The sequence below is a fragment of the Neomonachus schauinslandi genome, chromosome 2 (assembly GCF_002201575.2).
Source record: "Neomonachus schauinslandi chromosome 2, ASM220157v2, whole genome shotgun sequence".
NCBI classification, from domain to species: Eukaryota; Metazoa; Chordata; class Mammalia; order Carnivora; family Phocidae; genus Neomonachus; species Neomonachus schauinslandi.
In genome coordinates, this window is record NC_058404.1 from 143,572,070 (window position 1) to 143,594,466 (window position 22,397).

Sequence of the window (22,397 nt, forward strand, 5' to 3'; positions counted from 1 at the left end):
ATTAATATAACACAAAATTTCCATGAATATTTTAGCACAAAATGCAATTCATTTCTAGTTGACACAATGAAACAATTGATACTCAAATTCTAACTACTATAGCATAGACATCTGAATGAGGTTTGAATACGTACATGCGTTTCAAAGTAGAATTTGGCTGTGGGCTGGTAATTTTTATTCTAATCCACAGTATTTTTGACTCTTAATTTCAGTTGTTCTTAATAAGAAATTAGAAGAAAAGCTAAATTTCTGACACTTAGATCAAAAATTAGCTAAGGGTTCTTCTTTTGTATATTCAGTTAGAAGCTATTCTAAAGCTGCTGCTTTACCTTCTTTCTTTAAATAAAAGTCTTTGGATAGTATACTCTCCTAATTACAGGAAAATATTCTAACCCTTTCTCCAAATCCTATCGCAATTGGAAGAGCCGTATCATTATTTTTTAATGATTTCACCTATATTTTGTATTTCAGAAATGTCAGCAATATTACTTTCTGTAAAATAAAAAGGAGCATTAAAAATATTCAGCTAGTACTAGCGTCTAGATTTTGAAGACGTTCCTTTATAATGAAACAAAATGTTCAGAACAACTGTCCACAACCAACCTTTAAAAATCAGATTTAGTACCCTTTTTCGCTTTTTAAACCGATGTGGGCTTATATCAAAGTGTTCCTAGAGGGGAGGAACGATGTACCGTACTGAAAAACTGAGACCTTGTCAGAGGTCTTCTCAACCTGGTTCTGAACAACTTTAAAAGCCAACAGATCTGTACCATATGCGATTCTCAGGGTCAGGACTATGGGATGCTATGTAAAAAAAATCTTTTGGTATTACAAATAACAAAAGCACCTTGGATTGGATCCAAGATAGACATGTGTTATAAATGAATTCTGCTTTATAGTAAAATACATTTAAAGTATAATTCAACATACTTACCATAAAGCATACATAAGTAAAGGTACTCCTTTGAAGCCAAAAATCTGATGCTGCTGAAGCAGAGTCCAGTTCCTACTACCATTGCTGAATGTGACTAATTTGATATCATTTCCTAAGTCCTGTGGAATCTTCTTGATCTTTTAACATCTTACGATAGTGACCTGCCACTAGTTTAGCGCTATAAAAACATAATTGTCACAAATCACACAAAACCATGATAACTAGCACACATTTCTGTACATCTTCAAAAAAAATCTTTGGGTAACAACTAAATGCATAATGCTATGGGAGATCCAAAGAAGCACTCTAAATGATGGATAATATTTAATGATGGCAAATGAGAATTATTTTCTAAAAAGCTGTACCAATGTTAATTTTAGGTAGAACATAACATGGAATTATTTCATGAAATATAGTCTCTTTCTATGCTCTCCTGACAACACTCCCAACAGAAAGCTTCCAGTCTATTTGCTGTTTCTTGGCTGATGAGACATTCATCTTTTAATTCCCTGATTGTCTTCCTCAATGATTTTTGGAAACGTTTTTCTCGGTCTAAAACATTCCGCAGACTTTTCTTGGTATCCTCTAGCTCGCTGATCACATGATCTAATTTATGCTTAAGTTTCTTTGGACTGTCCATTACACTGTAGCTATGTTCCTAAAAACATAAACACCAAGTTATTAAACCAGAGAGACAAGTAGTTAACATAAAAGCTTATAGCTAGGCCTCAGCTGTCTTCCATTCACAATGCTTAGATATCTTTAAGTTGGCGATACTTAGAGGTTTAAAGAAAACAGGAAGAAGATGCAGGTAAAAGCAGTATTTTGGGTGCCTAGTGCCTCCCTCCTTTATCTAAGGCTAGGTGTAACATGAGGGGTACAGAATCTACAGAGGGGGGGTGCTGCTCCTTGGGGGGTAAGTATCTGCTATGAACATGACACTTGTAATGACTATCCAGCTTTCATTCCCTAGGTGTGGGACTGCTAAGTTTATGTTTTACCTACCAACAAATCTTTAATCATTACACTTTCAACTATTTTATTTTATATTGATGAATATTCATGTTAAAGGAGATGACAGAAAAGGAGCACTTGAGCAGGTCCTCAGGCTGAGTGTTATATATTTAGAGAGGACTCTGGTTTGGGGTTTTTAGAGAGAGAATTTAAGCTCTCTTGATATTTATTATGGCTATGCTTAAGTTTGCTGGGTATACTTTTTTTTCATTTGAATATAGGGAAAGTAACAGTGACATATCTTAAAAAGGCACTATAAAATAATCTTGAAAAGTTGTTATTTAATATTAAAATTAGCAAAGAGGACTTTTGCTTGTAGCCAACATGAAATAACAGAGATTGGATGGATTCCTCTCTAAAAAACCCAACACGTGGCTAAAAGGCATAAAAAAAAGGTTACGAAGATAACCGATATCAGGCAAGGAAGGCAGCAATCCTGGAGGGATGGGAAACTAAGAGGTAAGCCCTATGGCCGACTGCCCCAGTTTACTGCCTTGGGAAAGTGCGTATGCTGCAGAGCTCGGGAGACTGAGAAGATTGTGCAGAGCGTCCAGGAAGACCAAAGTGGCTACCATTCACAGGAGAAAGTACTAGAGAGGAGAGAGAACTCTGAAGATCCTGACAGGCTCCACTTCTAGTATTCAGTGCACACAGGTAGGGAACTGCTCAAGTCTGAGAAAAGAATGACCAGAAAGGACCAGCAGTGCTCTGTGTTCAGAGGGCGTGGCCACTATTCCCACTCCTGCCAGATTAGAAAATTCCAGGATTCATGGGGCATTGAGTAGAGTATACAGAACAGTCTCGCCACAGTGGTGGAGAACAAATAGCCCTAGACAGAACACTCTTCTAGTCCTGCCTAACAAACAAAACCTGAAAGGATCAAACTGTTTCCAAATAATTTTGTGGTATCCCAGAACAAAGCTCAAGAATACAGGGTACAAAAATATCCAGCATCCAGCAAAGTAAAATTCACAATGTGCAGCACACAACATTTATCAGGTATGCAAAGAAATAGGACAACGTGAGCCATAATAAGACATAAACTGGTCAATGAAAACTAACCCAGAACTGCGACAAATGTTGGAATTAGCAGATAAGGGAATTAAGAAAGTTATTAAAATTGTATTCTATATATTCAAAAAGTTAGGCAGAGACATGAAAGATATAAAAAAGAAACAAATAGAACATCTAGAGATAAAATCTACAGTGTGTGAGGTGAAAAATACATTGGAGGGAATTAATGGCAGATTAGTGAAGGTGAAGGCTCAGCAATATGAACTATCCAGAATAGACTACAGAGAGAAAATGGAATATTGAAAAACAAAACTAGAAAAAACCAAAAAATTAGGAGAGCATCAATGAGTGGTAGTGTGACTCATATAGCCTAATACATATGCAATCAGAATCCCTGAAGGAATGGAAAGAAATGTTGAGGTAGAATGAAATATCTGAAGAAACCTTGGCCAAAATTTGTCCAAGTTTGATGAAAACTATAAACCCACAGATAAAGAAGCTCAAAAATCCCAAGCATGAGAAATATGAAGAAAACTAAACTAAGGTAAATCATAATCAAATTATTCAAGCCACTGGGAAAGAAAAATTCTTAAAAGCAAGGAAAACAAGAAACATTAGATATATAGAGGATAAAGATGACAGATTTTGCATCAGAAACAATGTCTGTGAGGATACAGTGGGGCAACATCTTTGAAGAACTAAAAACAATCTCCAAAACTATCAACCTAGGATTTGATACCTAATGAAAAAAATCTTTCAAAAACAGAGACTAAGTAATGATTTGTCTCCAGAAATATAAAAGCTGAAAGAATTCATCACCAGCATAGCTGCACTGTAAGAAATTAAAGTCCTTCAGACCGAATGGAACCAGAGGGAAATACAGACTTACCCCAAGGAATGAAAAGCCCTGGCAATGGCCACTACATGGGTAAGGTATAAGACTTTTTTTCTTATTATTTATATCTCTTTAAAAGATAATTTATTGTTAAAACAAAAATTCTAACAATGTAGTGTGGGGTTTATAGCATATGTAAAAGTGAAATGTATGATAGCAGTAACACAAAAATTGGGAGAAGGGAAATGAAAGTAGACTATTTTAAGATTCTTATAATATGTGTTAAGTGGAATAATATCACTTGGATATAGCCTTTGATAATTTAAAGATGAATGCTATAGACTCAAAAGCAACCACTAAAATGAAACAAAAAGTTACAGCCAATGAGTCAAAAAAAGGATGTAAAATGGAACCAAAAAAATTCAATTAATCCAAAAAAAGGCAGAAAAAGAAGAAAATGGGAACAAAGAACAAATGGAACAAGTAGGAGACAAATATGATGACAGATTTAACTAAACCGAACAATATCAATAAACACATTAAGTGTAAATGGTCTGAATAACCCAAGTAAAAGGCTGAAATTATCAGATTAGATTAAAAAAATCAAGACCCAAAAGTATAAGCTACCTAAAAAAAACATACTTCAAACAAACCAAATAGGTTGAAAGTAAAAGAGCGGAAAAAGATACAGACCTTCCTCCACCTATGATGGGTTTCACAGGCCTATTTTATAATAAAGTGTTGAATATCTCATGTAATTCATTGAAAACTATTATTGGGAGTGAAAAACACAATGGTTGTATGGCCACAGAATGGTTCTAAGTGTACTGATTGTTCACCCTTGTGATCGTGTGGCTGACTGGCTTGCTGCCACTGCCCAGCATCATAAAAGAGTATAGTGACACATATCACTGGCCCAGGAAAAGATGAAAATTAAAAACAAGAAATACGGTTTCTATTGAAAGTCCATTGATTTTGCACCATCGTAAAGTTGAAAAATCATGAATCGAATCACCGTAAGTTGGGAACGATTACCAATACATAACACTAATGAAAAAGAAAAAAAGTGGGTATACTGCTATCAGAGAAAATAGATTTCAGAGCAAAAGAACATTACCAGGGATAAAGAAGGTCATTTCCGGGGAGGAGCAAGAGAGCAGGGGAGTAGGAGACCTAAATTTCATCTGGTCCTAGGAATTCAGCTAGATAGGTATCAAACCATTCTGAACACCTACAAACTCAACAGGAGATCGAAGAAAAGAATAGCAGCAACTCTCTGAACAGAAAAGTGACCACTTTCTGGAAGGTCACTTCTGATTTGTTTAGTGTATATTTTTCTGGGGTCGTTGTTACCCTGTTAGCATTTTGTCTCTTATTCATCTATTCTCCTCTGGACAAAATGACAAGAAGGAAAAACTCACCTCAAAAAAAAAGAACAAGAGGCAGTACCGACTGCCAGGGACCTAATCAATACGGACATTAGTAAGATGTCTGAACTAGAGTTCAGAATGACGATTATAAAGATACTAGCTGGGCTTGAAAAAAGCATGGAAGATACTAGAGAAACCCTTTCTGGAGAAATAAAAGAACTAAAATCTAATCAAGTGGAAATCAAAAAGGCTATTAATGAGGTGCAATCAAAAATGGAGGCTCTAACTGCTAGGATAAATGAGGCAGAAGAGAGAATTAGTGATACAGAAGACCAAATGATGGAGAATAAAGAAGCTGAGAAAAAGAGAGATAAACAACTACTGGATCACGAAGGCAGAATTCAAGAGATAAGTGATACCATAAGACGAAACAATATTAGAATAATTGGGATCCCAGTAGAAGAAGAAAGAGTGAGAGGGGCAGAAGGTATACTGGAGCAAATTATAGCAGAGAACTTCCCTAATTTGGGGAAGGAAACAGGCATCAAAATCCAGGAGGCACAGAGAACCCCCCTCAAAATCAATAAAAATAGGTCCACATCCCGACATCTAATAGTAAAACTTACAAGTCTCAGAGACAAAGAGAAAATCCTGAAAGCAGCTCGGGACAAGAGGTCTGTAACCTAGAAACATTAGATTAGCAACAGACCTATCCACAGAGACCTGGCAGGCCAGAAAGGACTGGCATGATATATTCAGGGCACTAAACGAGAAAAATATGCAGCCAAGAATACTATATCCAGCTAGGCTGTCATTGAAAATAGAAGGAGAGATAAAAAGCTTCCAGGACAAACAAAAACTAAAAGAGTCTGTGAACACAAAACCAGGCCTACAAGAAATATTTAAAGGAGTCCTCTAAGCAAAGAGAGAGCCTAAAAGGAACATTGACCAGAAAGGAACACAGACAATATACAGAAACAGACACCTTACAGGAATACAATGGCACTAAATTCATGTCTTTCAATAGTTACCCTGAATGTAAATGGGCTAAATGCCCCAATCAAAAGACACCGGGTATCAGATTCGATAAAAAAACAAGACCCATCGATATGCTGGCTACAAGAGACTCATTTTAGACCCAAGGTCACCTCCAGATTGAAAGTGAGGGGGTGGAAAACCATTTACCATGCTAATGGACATCAAAAGAAAGGTGGGGTGGCAATCCTTATATCAGACAAATTAGATTTTAAACCAAAGACTATAATAAGAGCTGAGGAAGGACACTATATCCTACTTAAAGGGTCTATCCAACAAGAAGATCTAATAATTGTAAATGTCTATGACCCTAACATGGGAGGAGCCAATTATATAAGCCAATTAATAACAAAATCAAAGAAACACATTGACAACAATACAATAATAATAGGGGACTTTAACACCCCCCTTCACTGAAATGGACAGATCATCTAAACAAAAGATCAATAAGGAAATAAAGGCTTTAAATGACATATTGGACCAAATGGACTTCACAGATATATTCAGAACATTCCATCCCAAAACAACAGAATACACATTATTCTCTAGTGCCCATGGAACATTCTGCAGAATAGATCACAACCTAGGTCACAAATCAGGTCTCAACCGGTACCAAAAGACTGGGATCATTCCCTGCCTATTTTTGGACCACAATGCTTTGAAACTAAAACTCGATCACAAGAGGAAAGTTGGAAAGAACTCAAATACATGGAGGCTAAAGAGCATCCTACTAAAGAATGAATGGGTCAACCAGAAAATTAAAGAAAAATTCTAAAAATTCATGGAAACAAATGAAAATGAAAACACAATTGTTCAAAATCTTTGGGATGCAGCAAAGGCAGTCCTAAGAGGAAAGTATATAGCAATACAAGCCCTTCTCAAGAAACAAGAAAGGTCTCAAATACACAACCTAACCCTACACCTAAAGGAGCTGGAGAAAGAACAGCAAATAAAGCCTAAACCCAAGAGGAGAAGAAATAGTAAAGATCAGAGCAGAAATCAATGAAATAGAAACCAAAAGAACAGTAGAACAGATCAGCGAAACTAGGAGCTCGTTCTTTGAAAGAATTAACAAGATTGATAAACCCCTGGCCAGACTTATCAAAAAGAAAAGAGAAAGGACCCAAATAAATAAAATCATGAATGCAGGAGGAGAGATCACAACAAGAACATATTATGAGCAACTATATGACAGCAAATTAGATAATCTGGAAGAAATGGATGCATTCCTAGAGATGTATCAACTACCAAAACTGAACCAGGAAGAAATAGAAAACCTGAACAGACCTATAACCCGTAAGGAAATTGAAGCAGTCATCAAAAATCTCCCAACAAACAAAAGCCCAGGGCCAGATGGCTTCCCAGGGGAATTCTACAAACATTTAAAGAAGAATTAATACCTATTCTTCTGAAGCTGTTTCAAAGAACAGAAATGGAAGGAAAACTTCCAAACTCATTTTCTGAGGCCAGCATTACCTTGATCCCAAAACCAGACAAAGACCCCATCAAAAAGGAGAACTACAGACTAATATCCCTAATGAACATGGATGCAAAAATTCTCACCAAAATACTAGCCAATAGGATCCAACAGTACATTAAAAGGATTATTCACCACGACCAAGTGGGATTTATTCCTGGGCTGCAAGGTTGGTTCAACATCTGCAAATCAATCAACGTGATACAATGCATTAATAAAAGAAAGAACAAGAACCATATGATCCTCTCAGTAGATGCAGAAAAAGCATTTGACAAAGTACAGCATCCTTTCTTGATTAAAACTCTTCAGAGTGGGGGTGCCTGGGTGGCTCAGTCGTTAAGCATCTGCCTTCAGCTCAGGTCATGATCCCAGGGTCCTGGGATCGAGTCCCGCATCGGGCTCCCTGCTCAGCCAGGAGCCTGCTTCTCCCTCTCCCACTCCCCCTGCTTGTGTTCCCTCTCTCGCTATGTCTCTCTGTGTCAAATAAATAGATAAAATCTTTAAACAACAAAAAAAACCCAAAAAAACCTCTTCAGAGTGTAGGGATAGAGGGTACATACCTCAATATCATAAAAGCCATCTATGAAAAACCCACAGCAAATATCATTCTCAATGGGGAAAAACTGAGAGCTTTTCCCCTAAGGTCAGGAACACGGCAGGGATGTCCACTATCACCACTGCTATTCAACATAGTACTAGAAGTCCTAGCCACAGCAATCAGATAACAAAAAGAAAAGGCATCTGAATCAGCAAAGAAGAAGTCAAACTCTCACTCTTTGCAGATGGTATGATACTTTATGTGGAAAACCCAAAAGACTCCACCCCAAAACTGCTAGAACTCATACAGGAATTCAGTAAAGTGGCAGGATATAAAATCAATGCACAGAAATCAGTTGCATTTCTCTACACCAACAACAAAACAGAAGAAAGAGAAATTAAGGAGTCGATCCCATTTACAATTTCACCCAAAACCATAAGATACCTAGGAATAAATCTAACTAAAGAGGCAAAGAATCTGTACTCAGAAAACTATAAAATACTCATGAAAGAAATTGAGGAAGACACAAAGAAATGGAAAAACGTTCCATGCTCATGGATTGAAAGAACTAATATTGTGAAGATGTCAATGCTACCTAGAGCAATCTACACATTTAATGCAATCCCTATCAAAATACCATCCACTTTTTTCAAAGAAATGGAACAAATAATCCTAAAATTTGTATGGAACCAGAAAAGACCCCAAATAGCCAGAGGGATGTTGAAAAAGAAAAGCAAAGCCAGTGGCATCACAATTCGGGACTTCAAGCTCTATTACAAAGCTGTAATCATCAAGACAGTATGGGACTGGCACAAAAACAGACACAAAAATCAATGGAACAGAATGGAGAGCCCAGAAATGGACTCTCAACTCTATGGTCAACTAATCTTCAACAAAGCAGGAAAGAATGTCCAATGGAAAAAAGACAGTCTCTGCAACAAATGGTGTTGGCAAAAGTGGATAGCCACATGCAGAATGAAACTGGACCATTTCCTTACACCATACACAAAAATAGATTCAAAATGGATGAAAGACCTAAATGTGAGACAGGAGTTCATCAAAATCCTGGCGAAGAACACAGGCAGCACCTCTTTGACCTCAGCCACAGCAACTTCTTCCTAGAAACATCGCGAAAGGCAGGGGAAACAAAGGCAAAAATGAACTATTGGGACTTCATTAAGATAAAAAGCTTTTGCACAGCAAAGGTAACAATCAACGAAACCAAAAGACAACCGACAGCATGGGAGAAGATATTTGCAAATGACCTATCAGATAAAGGGGTAGTATCCAAAATCTATAAAGAACTTATTAAACTCAACACCCAAAGAACAAATGATCCAATCAAGTAATGGGCAGAAGACATGAACAGACATTTCTGCAAAGAAGACATCCAAATGGTGAACAGAATCATGAAAAAGTGCTCAACATCGCTCGGCATCAGGGAAATCCAAATCAAAACCTCAATGAGATGGGTGCCTGGGTGGCTCAGTTGGTTAAGCGACTGCCTTCGGCTCAGGTCATGATCCTGGAGTCCCGGGATCGAGTCCCGCATCGGGCTCCCTGCTCGGCAGGGAGCCTGCTTCTGCCTCTGACCCTCCCCCCTCTCATGTGCTCTCTCTCTCTCATTCTCTCTGTCTCAAATAAATAAATAAAATCTTTAAAAAAAAAAAAAAAAACCTCAATGAGATACCACCTCACACCAGTCAGAATGGCTAAAATTAACAAGTCAGGAAACGACAGATGTTGGCGGGGATGTGGAGAAAGGGGAACCCTCCTACACTGTTGGTGGGAATGCAAGCTGGTGCAGCCACTCTGGAAAACAGTATGGAGCTTCCTCAAAAAGTTGAAAATAGAGCTACCCTACGACCCAGCAATTGCACTACTGGGTATTTACCCCGAAGATACAAGTATAGTGATCCGAAGGGGTACGTGCCACCAATGTTTATAGCAGCAATGTCCACAATAGCCAAACTATGGAAAGAGCCAAGCTGTCCATCAACAGATGAATGGACAAAGAAGATGTGGTATACACACACACACACACACACACACACACACACAGATACACACACAAACATACATACACACAATGGAATATTACGCAGCTATCAAAAAAACCCAAATCTTGCCATTTGCAATGATGTGGATTTGGAACTAGAAGGTATTACGCTAAGTGAAATAAGTCTATCAGAAAAAGACAAGTATCATACGATCTCACTGATATGAGGCATTCTTAATCTCAGGACACAAACTGAGGGTTGCTGGAGTGGTGGGGGGTGGGAGGGATGGGGTGGCTGGGTGATAGACATTGGGGAGGGTATGTGCTATGGTGGTGCTGTGAACTGTGTAAGACTGATTAATCACAGACCTGTACCTCTGAAACAAATAATACATTATATGTTAAAAAAAAAGAAGATAGTAGGAAGGGAAAAATGAAGAGGGGAGAAATCGGAGGGGGAGACGAACCATGAGAGACTATGGACTCTGAGAAACAAACTGAGGGTTCTAGAGGGGAGGGGGTGGGGGGATGGGTTAGCCTGATGATGGGTATTAAAGAGGGCACGTATTGAATGGAGCACTGGGTGTTATACGCAAACAATGAATCAGGGAACCCTATATCAGAAACTAATGATGTAATGTATGGTGATTAACATAACATAATAAAATTAAATTAAAAAAAAAAAGAAGGCCATTTCCTAATAATAATAGGGTTAAATTATCAAGGCATAACAATCCTAAATATTTAGTACCCAATAACAGTGCTGTAAAACATAACAAGTAAAAACTGACAACTTCAAGGAGAATTAGAAGATTACCAGAAGATTAAATTCCTCTCTCAATAATAGAGCAAGCAGACAGAAGTTTAGTAAGGATGAAAAGTTGAACAACACTATAAACAATTTGACTTAATGGATATTTCTAAGACATTCTAGCCAACATCAGCAGAATGTACATTCTTTGCAAATGCACACAGAACATTTGCCAAGATAGACCATATTCTAGACTACAAGTCTCAATAAATTTAAAAATATTTCAAGCCATACAACCTATATTCTCTGACTACAATATAATTAAATTAGAAATTAATAGAAAGGTAACTGGAAAATTCCCTAATATTTGGAAACTATATGGCACACACTTCTAAATAATTCATGGGTCAAAGAACAAATCCAAATGGAATTAGGAAATATCCTGAACTAAATGAAAATGAAAACATTTATGGAGGGTTGTTAAAGCAATACTTAGGAAGCAATTAATATCACTAAATGCCTATATTAGAAAGGAAGAAGCCTCAAGTCAATGACCTTAGCTTTCATTTTAAGAAACTAGAAAAAGATGAGCAAATTTTACTGAAGTAGAAAAAATAAAATAATAAAGATGAATGGAAATCAGTCAAGTAGAAAACAAAAACAAAAAAGCAAGAAAATCAATGAGAGCTAGTTCTTTGACAAGATCAACAAAATTGAGAAATCTCTAGGCAGACTGATCAGCAATAAAAGAGAACAGAAACAAACTGCCAATATCAGAAATGGGAGAGATAATATCCCTACAGATTCTATATATGTTAAAAGGATAATAAGCAAATATTATGAGCAAATTTTAAACTAATGAACTTGACAACTGAGATAAAATGGACAAATCCCTTGGAAGATACAAGCTACCAAAAAAACTTTTCCCACCACATGCTCAGATAGTTTTACTGGGGTATTCTATCAAATACTTATGGAAGAAATAATAACGAATCTATACAAACTCTTCCAGAAAATCAAAAAAGGAGGCAATATTTTCTAACTTATTCATTGAGGTCAGCATTATTTTGATTCTAAAACCAGACAAAGACATTACAAGGAAAGAAAACTACAGCCCAATATCCTGACTGAACATACAAGGAAAGATTCTAAACAAAATTTTAACAAATCTAATCCAACAATATATAAAAATGATAACACAACATGAGGTAGAGTTTATTATGAGGCTGGTTTAATATTCAAACATCAATTGATATAACTAATCATATTAACAAACTACAAAAGAAAACCACATGATCTCGATACAGAAAAAGCATCTGACAAAACTAACATTCACTTCTGATAAAAACTCTCACCAAACTAGAACAGAAAGGCACTTCCTTAATCTGATAAAAGGCATTTATGAAAAACCTACAGTTAACCTATTTAGTGGTGAAAGACTGAATGCCTGCTTTCTAAAATCAGGAGCAAAGCCTGATTTTAGGGGAAAGCCTGGAGATCAGCTCTAAATACTTCTATTCAGCATAGCCCTGGAAGTTCAAAGCAGTACAATAAAGCAAGAAAAAGAAATAAAAGGCCTCGTATTGGAAGGGAAGAATTAAAACTGTCTTTAAAGACAGACAATATGATTATGTAGAAAATCTATTAGCCTCTATAAAAAGCTTTTATAATTAATATGTGAGTTTAGCAAGTTTGCCAAATACAAGGTCAGCATACAAAAATCAACTTCCATATACTATCAGTAAAAACAAAACAACACCATTTATAATAGCATCCAACCACATACAATACTTAGGGATAAATCTGACAAAGTGAAAGACTGGTACGTTGAAAACTACAAAATGTTGCTGAGAGAAGTTCAAAACATAAATAAATGTAGAGATACAATTGAGTTCACAGGTTCAAAGACTTAAAATAGTTTCATTAAGATGTCAATTCTTCCCAAATGGAATCTGTAGATTCAACACAATCCCAGTTAAAATTCCAGCAGGAATGTTTGTAGAAATCCTTATAAAGTGATTCTAAAATTCCCATGAAAATGCAAAAGATCTAGAATATTCAAAACAACTTTGAAAAGTAACAAAGTTGGAAGACAAACACTGCCTGATTTCAAGAATTATTATAAAGCTATAGTATTCAAGAAAGTAAAACAGATCTGGATTCCAGGTATGGCTCTAACAGGAATACACAATGAGATGAATAATAATGCAAGCTTGAAAACTCTGTATGTGTATGACTGTTCTTTAAGAAAACCTAAAGAGGTAACTATATTTTTTATTAGATATTTTCATGTAGAAGATACAGTACCTAAAGGGAGGAATTAATTATTGCATTTTTCTTGGTAAATATATCTGTGTGAAAGCATTCTTTCAACTAAATATGTAACCAAAGGATTAACTACTTCTATATTATTACTGCATATATAAAAATTATAATGGCCCTGGGAAGCAATATTATTTTTGGACATGGTATCTGTATCTGTATCTATATCTATATCTATATCTATATCTATATCTCAAACACCTAAACCTCTACTCTAATCCTAATGGAGAAGACATATTATCTTAAAAACATCAGCATTAGGTCAGTAAGTAATTTTACTTACAAAAATGAACTGGGATTGGAATTCTTCAGTACATGAGGAAGCACCAACAAGCTGATGATTGTGGTTTGTGACTGGAAGGGTTTTGAGGGTGAAGTTTTTTCTACAATGAAGTTTTTCTCTTTTCCCCTGTTAAGAAGAGTTAATAACAATTATTGTAGATACTTCTGTCCTTTTTAAAATTTTTATTCCTTCTTAAATTTGTGTAGTGGAATACAGTATTTCTTTTCATGGAAACTGCTTGAAAAACTCAGTAAATTTTAAATTCCTTTGAGATTATTATTTTTTTAATATAAACTAGTATTTATTAAAAAATAATTTGCCATTCATACAATCCTCCAAATAACCTAGAGATCCCCTTTCCCCATCCCCCACCCCAGGTCAAGAGAGGCCACCATAGAGAGGCAGATTTGGTCTGAAGTGCTTACATCCACTCTCAAATTTTATTTTAAATTGTTTTCTGGTGGTATGCACTCAGCTTGTAAAAGAGACAGCATTTTTAATACGAAATTGGCTGTCATGTTTACTTTAAGGATGTTACTGATGTCTTGTCCACTACATTAGGCAATGTCTCCTTTAAGAGGCCTCAAGAGAAACATTCTTTTCATAGCTATTGCTGAAAAATGTTTTGCTTCTCCTTAACAGAGAGCATGAGTTTTAAGAAAATGTATTGACTGTGCAATCCAGGTAACCCAATGTATTCTATTCTTTTTATTGGCCGCTAGGAGACTAGAGCTGATGTTCTAGCATATGAACTAGTATGTATTATATGGTATTCTGTAGTGTATAGACCAATATTGCCCTTTTTTATATATAAAATCTTTTTACAGGCAATATTGGTCCACATATAACATAGCAACAACAGTACGAGTTTAATCTCTGAGATTAGTTTAAAGGAACTTCCTGAAAATAACTCTAAAGTTCATCTAGAAACACAAATTTTCCTAAAAAAAATAAGAGTGCTATTGAGAAAGAATATGTCCTACCACTTATTAAAGATACATTACTCAATAACAATAGTTAATAGAATGTGCTACCCTCTTAAAGATGAGACAGGAAATCTAGAAATAGATCAAGTGGATAAAAGGCTTTAGGAAAAAAAATTGCAGTCTAAATTAAGTGGAGAAAGGCTGGGGTGCCTGGGTGGCTCAGTTGGTTAAGCATCTGACTTTTGGTTTCAGCTCAGGTCATGATCTCAGGGTTTTGAGATCAAGCCCTGCCTCTGGCTCTGCGCTCAGTGGGGAGCCTGCTTCTGTCTCTCTGCCCCTCCCCCCACCTCAGACGCACATGCGCACGCACCCATTCTCTCTCTCTCTCAAATAAAATCTTTAAAAAAAAATAAGTGAAGAAAGGCTATAGGGGCGCCTGGGTAGCTCAGTTGGTTAAGCGTCTGCCTTGGCTCAGGTCATGATATTGGGGTCCTGGGATTGAGTCCTGCATTAGGCTCTCTGCTTGGCAGGGAGTCCGCTTCTCCCTCTCAGTCTCTCTCTGTGCTCTCCCTCTTGCTCTCTCTTGAATAAATAAATAAAATCTAAAAAAAAAATACTTAAAAAAAGAGAAAGGCTATAAATCATGTAAAAATGAATTAAGAAAAAGTTATATCCTTTTTTTTTTTAAAGATTTTATTTATTTTTTAGAGAGCGAGCGAGAGAGAAACAGCATGAGAGGGGAGAGGGTCAGAGGGAGAAGCAGGCTCCCCGCCGAGCCGGGAGCCCGCTGTGGGACTCGATCCAGGGACTCATCACAGCACTGTTTAAAATAGTAAGTGATGATAACCTATATACAATAGTAATTGGTTACATAAACTGTTGTTCCTACATCAAATCAATTGCTACATGGTCACTAAATATGTTTTGTAAAACTGATACCACCAGGTACTGACAAGGATATGGAACCAGAGGAACATTTATATGTGGATGGTGAGACTACAAATTGGCAAAACCACTTTGGAAAATGATGGCAATACTGCTTGAGCTGGACATACACAACCCTAGGACCCAGCAGTTCCACTTCAGAAGAGGTTTCATTTCAGCAGAAATGTGAACCTATGTGCACCCAAAGGCACATGGACAAAAACACTCAGTTGCATCATTCATAATAGACCTGAAGTGAAAACACAAATGTTTATCAACAGTAGAAAAGCAAAATTATAGTTTATTTAGATAATAGAATACTATATTGCAAAGAAAGTAAATGGACTATTATCACATACTACAACACTGGGTGCCTGGGTGGCTCAGTTGGTTAAGCGTCTGCCTTCCACTCAGGTCATAATCCTGGAGTCCCAGGATCGAGGACCGCATTGGGCTCCCTGCTCAGTGGGGAGTCTGCTTCTCCCTCTGACCCTCCCCCCTCTCATGTGCTCTCTCAAATAAATAAAATCTTGGGGAAAAAAAAAAAATGGGCGAATCACACATACAAAATGTTGAGCTAAAGAAGAGTACATACTGACTCGATTTATATGAGAGACAGTGATAAAAGTCAGGATAGTATTTACCTTTGGGGGTAGAGTGACTAGAAAAGAGCATGAAGGAGGCTTCTGGGGTGCTGGTAATATTTTATATCTTGGTTTAAAGGGAGTTAATTCACTTTATGACAATTTATTGCTAGGTACATTTATGATGTGTGCACTTTCCCATATGTGTATTTTAGTATAAAGCTTATACTAAAATAATAATCAATAAAAATTGATGTCTATATAGGTTTCTCTTAAAAATATTATCTGTAGATCTGCAACACAATTGTGTGGGATGCTTGTTAAAATGTGCAGCTTTCTGGACTCTAGCCCAAACTTAGTGAATCAAATTATCTGGGGCACAGGATTCTCCATTTATTTTATTTTTAAAAAAGATTTATTTATTTTAGAGAGAGAGAGAGAGTGTGAGCAGGGGGAGGGGCAGAGGGAGAGAATCTTCAAGTAAACTCGCTGCTGAGCATGGAGCCCTATGCAGGGCTTCATTTCATGACCTAGAGATCATGACCTGAGCCAAACCAGGAGTAGGTTGCTCAACCGACTGAGCCAACCAGGTGTCCTGGATTCTCCATTTTAAACAAGCTCCTTGGATAATTCTTATATAGACTAAAGTTTGAAAGCCATTGTTATGGAAAAACATTTAACATCCTGGAAAGTAGTAGTTAACAGTGGACTCTGGAGCCAAAATGACTGGGTTCAAACTCAGCCTCCACCATTTAATAGCTGTGCCACCCTGGGGAAGGTATTCCAGCTCTCTGGACCTAAGTTTCTTCAAGTAGTAAAATGAGAGTAATAATAGTATTTATTTCACATGGTTGTTAAGAAGACTAAATGAGTTTACATACAAGGTGCTTAGAATAGTGCCTGGCACATAATAAACACTATATAAATGTTGAGATGAGAGCGAGGGTGGGGGGAGAGATATGGAAGCAAATTAAGAAAGGATATACAGTTAATCCTTGAACAATGCAGGGTTAAAGGCACCAACTCCCCTGCACAGTTGAAAATCCACGTATAACTTTTGACTCTCCCAAAACTTAACTACCTATTGTTTGTAGACTGGAAGCTTTACTGACAACACAAATAGTTGATTAACACATATTTTGTATATGTATTCTATACTGTATTCTTACAATAAAGTAAGCTAGAGAAAATGTTATTAAAATCCTAAGGAAGAAAAAATGTTTATAGTACTATACTGTTATTTATTGAAAAAAATCTGTGTATAAAGGGACCCATGCATTCAAACTCTGTTGCTGAAGGTTCAAATCTACAGTGTACTTATATTTTTGTAAGAATATTTATAGATGAATTTATATACATACACAAATGACTGGAAAGATACATACTGAAGTGTTAAAAATATTATCTTTGGATGTGATTATTGTTAATTTTTTAAATATATATATATTTTAAAAGATTTTACTTATTTATCTGACAGAGAGATACATAGTGAGAGAGGGAACACAAGCAGGGGGAGTGGGAGAGGGAGAAGCAGGCTTCCTGCTCGATATGGGGCTCGATCCCAGGACCCTGGGATCATGACCTGAGCCAACGGCAGACGCTTAATGACTGAGCCACCCAGGCGCCCACTTTTTTTTTTTTTTACAGTAGGCTCCATGCCCAATATGGGGCTTGAACACAGGACCCTGAGATTTAAGAGTCGCATGCTCTACCAACTAAGCCAGCCAGGCGCCCCTGATGATTGTTAATTTTTATTTTCTTTTTGCTTCCATCATCTAATTTCCTATAATGAAAAACTTCTTTTGTTACAAGGATATAAATAGTTTTTGAAAGTCAGTAACTTATGGTTTATTTAATTATGCCCACATTTCTTAAGGTTCTCAACATTAAAGCTAGATGACACTTGCTATAAGGGAAAAAAAAACCTTCACAACAAATTGCACAAGATATTGTACATTTATTAATATGGGAGAGAGTGAGGCAGTCTCTACTTGATCACTCAGGCACTGGAATATGACCAAGTAAAGACAGTGGTATAGTGGCCAAGACCACATAGGAGCAGGTACACTTGTGGATTACAGATCTTCCTTGACTTATGATGGGGTTATGTAAATGTAAAATACTGTAAGTTGAAAAAGCATTTGATATACCTAACCTACTGAACAGAATAGTTAGCCTAGCCTACTGTAAACATGCTCAGAACACTTACATTAGCCTACAGTTGAGCAAAGTTATCTAACACAAAGCCTCTTTTATTTTTTATTTTATGTTTTTATTTTTTTAGAGAGAGAGGGAGCAAGAGTGAGAGCAAGGAGGGGAGGGGCAGAGGGAGAGGGAGGGGGAGAATCTTAAGCAGGCTCCACGCCCAGCATGGAGTCCAACACACGGCTCGATCTCACAACCCTGAGATCATGACTTGAGCATAAATCAGGAGTTGGGCAGGGGGGAATCGGAGGGGGGAGATGAACCATGAGACTATGGACTCCAAGAAACAAACTGAGGGTTTTAGAGGGGAGGGGGGTGGGGGGATGGGTTAGCCCGGTGATGGGTATTAAGGAGGGCATGTATTGCATGGAGAACTGGGTGTTATATGCAAACAATGAATCATGGAACACTACTAATCATAAACTAATGATGTACTATATGGTGACTAACATAGCATCATAAAATAAAATTAAATTAAAAAATATGTATATAATTGACATGAAACGTATAAGTTTAAGGTGTACAGTGTGATGATTTGACATGTTTATACTGTAAATGATTACCACAATAAACTTAGTTAACACATTAAAAAAAAAAGAAAAAAAAAAGAAATCAAGAGTTGGATGCTTAACCAACTGAGCCCCTAGGTGCCCCAAGCCTATTTATTTTATAATGAAGTATTGATATCTCATGTGATTTATTGAATATTGTACTGAAACTGAAAAACAGACTGGTTGTATGGGTACAGAATAGTTGTTAGTGTATTGGTTGTTTATCCTTGTGACCACGTGGCTGCAGCTCATTCCCACTGCCTAGCACCATAGGAGTATGGTATTGCATCCTGCGTATCACTAGCCCAGAAAAAGATGAAAATTAAAAATTCAAAGTATGGTTTCTGTTGAATGCATTATTGCTTTTGCACCATCATAAAGTTGAAAAGTCATAAGTCAAAGACCTTCTATACTTCCCTTGTTTTCAGCTGTTGGGAAGGAGGTACCTTTCAGTGGAGGTTCATTACTGTTGTTCTGGGAACCCACAGGCTCTCCCTGAATTTTCTACACTGGAATCAGTTACTCTATGGTTACTAGAAACACTTTACCGTATATTAAGAGAGATACTAAAGGCAAGGCAGTCAATCTGTAACACTAATACCACTGAGAAAAAACACAAAATTCAATTAGATTTTACTTATACAATCCTTTTATTTTCTTTTTCTCACCTTTTCTCTCCTTTCATTCTCCTGTTCTCATCTGTTTTGTTTTTCTTCCTTTTAGTTCTACCTAGGCTTTAAGCTTGAATGTATGTAGCTCTAAAGTATGCTTTGGTTCTGTTAGTGGCTCTGCTCTTGACTTTTGCTCCAGTACGAGGAGGACTGGCAACTTGGAACTTCAGTTCAACCCTCTTATTTTCCTCCATTTAGATACAAATCCTGAGTTATGTTAACTCCTAAAGTCAGTCTCCTTCAACAAATCTTAGTAACATACAAATATTTCTGAGTGGTTACTGGTAAAATACTCCTACTACATATTACGAAAGCTAAAGCAGTAGCTTACAAATACAAAAACTCAAAAAATGGATTTCAGAGGAATAAGCAAACAATAAAATGTTAGCCTGAGTGGTAAAGGTTCTTCAACAGTACCATAAAAAATGAGTAATGATGGTAAGCAGTGTCTCATAAACAAACCTGTAAGTGAGATGGGGAATCAAAGATAGAAGGTATGACTCCAGGTTTCAGTTTAATATTTGGAGCACTTCTGTCAAAATCTGTCTTCTTAAAGTGCCTTGAACACAACACGTCTCCTTTTTTAGGCTCCCAAATGCCTGCAGCATTCACATCAAGTCTTTTCATTGCTAATACCCATTTTCTTTTGACGTTTTCATCTGTGGGGAATCTAGAAAAAAAATACAAAAAGTATTTTAAAATTGAACACTATTGATAGATACTTGAATTAAGGCTGGACTAAACTGGTTCATTGATGAGTTTGTTATTACTCTTGGGAAATGGAATATTCAGGAAGCCATCATGAAGCATGCTTTCAGAACTTTCAGTTTTAATAGATTTTTCTACCAATCATGCTGCAGAAATACAGCCCTCATTTCAATTTTCTTCATATTATAAAGAAGAAAAGTTTCAATGGATATTATAGGAAGACCCACAACTGGAGATTTTTCTTTATCTATACGTGATAATATCACTTCGGCCTTTTCCTACATGAAGCGATATCCAGAATTTATCCCAGATGAATAGAGTACCTTGTACTTTCATTCTTCTGTCAGCATCAGAAAGTTGTTTAGTAGAGCATTTAATACACAACAGGCCTATAAATGCTTAGTGAATGAGGCAAAGAACTGCTGCAGAGTTTGAAGTTCTAGAGATAAGAACTATTTTGAGAGATCTGGAAACCAATAACCGTATCTTTTCAATTTTCCAAGCTGATTCAAATCTTTTTTGGAAAAGGTAGGGTACACGTACTCATTTTTTGTTTCCTCATACGTAGCAAAGTAGTTAACAGATCTTTCTCTAGCACGTAGCACAGTGCCTGGCGCAAAAGCAGCAAAATAAACCTTTAGCAAATGAATAATTATTAAATCTTATTACTCCTTTCCTTTGCTGTCAGAAGAATGGCTAAAATAGAAAATTTGGAACATCTTGATTTATTGGTAATACTGCTAAAGAACCCTTGGTCTGAGCTTGTGATTTATATTTTTTTCTCTACAACATAAGTTTGATCTATTTCTAAATAGAAAGGACAGGACATATTTGGGCAAAGATCCTTTCTTGCTTCAGGTTGTAAACTCCATGTAAACAAAACTGAATTTCTTTGAAGGTATGTTAAAATGCAAAGTAATAATATTAGCAAAAATGAGCTTGATATTTTTGTTTACTAGCCTCTGATACCTTGGCAGGTATCTTAAACTTTTAAACTAAATTATAAAAATGTAAATTATCACTGTCACTTCAAATTGAGCTAAAAGAGCTATTTACAGATTTGGGAACTAAAGATCAAAACTGAAGATTTAAGTGGAACTGTCTTTGGCTTTTTATAACAGTCAGAAGTACTTGGCTTAACTACAGCAAAATCTTACACATGAAAGGTCAGTCCTTTTAACTTGGAATTTGGCAAACAGCGGGAAGCACATCCAATGGCCGAGCAACATTTCACCATGATTTTAGCAACTCATAACAGAACTGAAAGAAAATTAAAACGGTAAGAGTTAGTAACTTCAAAGCTAAGGGCAACATATTTACTTTTCCCAGCATGTTTTTAGGTACTGTGAAACCATGCTAGAAAGCCAAAGGCAAATATTTTCTTCAACACCGGCAGCTTTAAAAATTTTCCAGGGGCTTGGCTCTTTATAAGGCAAATCGTATTTCACTACGCATTCTGAGGCGTCTGAGTCAATCCTGCAGTCTTGTACATTTCCCTTCCGCGGCTTCTTACAGGCACCGTGCCACAAGGCCTTTGCATACTAACTTCTACTCATCTTTTAGCTACATGTTGCTTCCCAGGGAAGCCTTCCTTGACACTCAGATTCAATCAGATCCCATCTAGCATTAGCTCTCATAGAACACACACTTCTACCTAGCACTTCTCAAAGTTGTAATCTTATTTCAGTGATTCTCTGATTAATGTCTTTCTCCCTTACTAGTGTGGGAGTTCCAAGAGGGCATGGTGGGGCTTGTGTTTTTTCTCGCTTTTTGTCCCCATGCTTAACTGGTGACTGGCACATAGTAAACGTCAATGCATATTTGCATTGATTGACGTAAAAGCAGCAGCTCGAACCGTCGGCGAGGACCCTGGCGCCTAGCAGCTGCAGGAGCAGCGCGCGCAGGTAACCGGCTCAGAGCCCAGGGGCCCGCGGAGCTCCGCCCCTTTCTCGAGGCTCCCGGCCGCCGCAGGGAGAAAAGGAGGGGCCGCCCTGTCACAGGTGCGGATGAGGCCGGAGAGCGTCCCTTCCTTGGGGTGAGAGGGCCCACCGGGCGTCTCCGCGCCGCTAAGGTCCACCTCGCCCCGAACCACGCCCAGAGTTTGGGCGAGTAGCGATGGGGGGGGGGGGGAAGGAGAAGCAACCTAAGAGTTATTACCGTTAGCAGCGAAGTCAGCGACTAACGTCGAACACAGAGATTGCATTTCCCTTCACTTCCGCCCCGTAGCCCCGGGAACCGGAAATCCGGCTGCCCCGG

The 22,397-nt window shown here is 37.3% G+C and overlaps 1 protein-coding gene across 1 annotated transcript; it reads right to left on the minus strand.

Annotated features, from left to right (window-relative positions):
- Positions 1-1,254: 1,254 nt before the first annotated feature.
- On the minus strand, positions 1,255-22,354 carry THAP6 (THAP domain containing 6). Its single transcript, XM_021702360.1, has 5 exons — positions 22,299-22,354; positions 21,299-21,401; positions 19,896-20,103; positions 13,573-13,698; positions 1,255-1,592 (listed from the first exon to the last, which is right to left on the minus strand). The coding sequence occupies exons 2-5, from the start codon at positions 21,376-21,378 to the stop codon at positions 1,338-1,340; spliced, it is 669 nt and encodes a 222-aa protein (XP_021558035.1). The 5' UTR covers positions 21,379-21,401; positions 22,299-22,354; the 3' UTR covers positions 1,255-1,337.
- Between the last annotated feature and the right edge of the window lie 43 nt (positions 22,355-22,397).

Coding starts and splice junctions, on each gene's coding strand:
- THAP6 (XM_021702360.1), bottom strand. CDS start 21,378: ATGGTGAAATGTTGCTCGGCCATTGGATGTGCTTCCCGCTGTTTGCCA. Junction 20,104..21,298: donor AAAGGACTGACCTTTCATGT/GTAAGATTTTGC, acceptor TTTTTTTTCTAG/ATTCCCCACAGATGAAAACG. Junction 1,593..13,572: donor TCCAATCCCAGTTCATTTTT/GTAAGTAAAATT, acceptor TTATGTTTTTAG/GAACATAGCTACAGTGTAAT.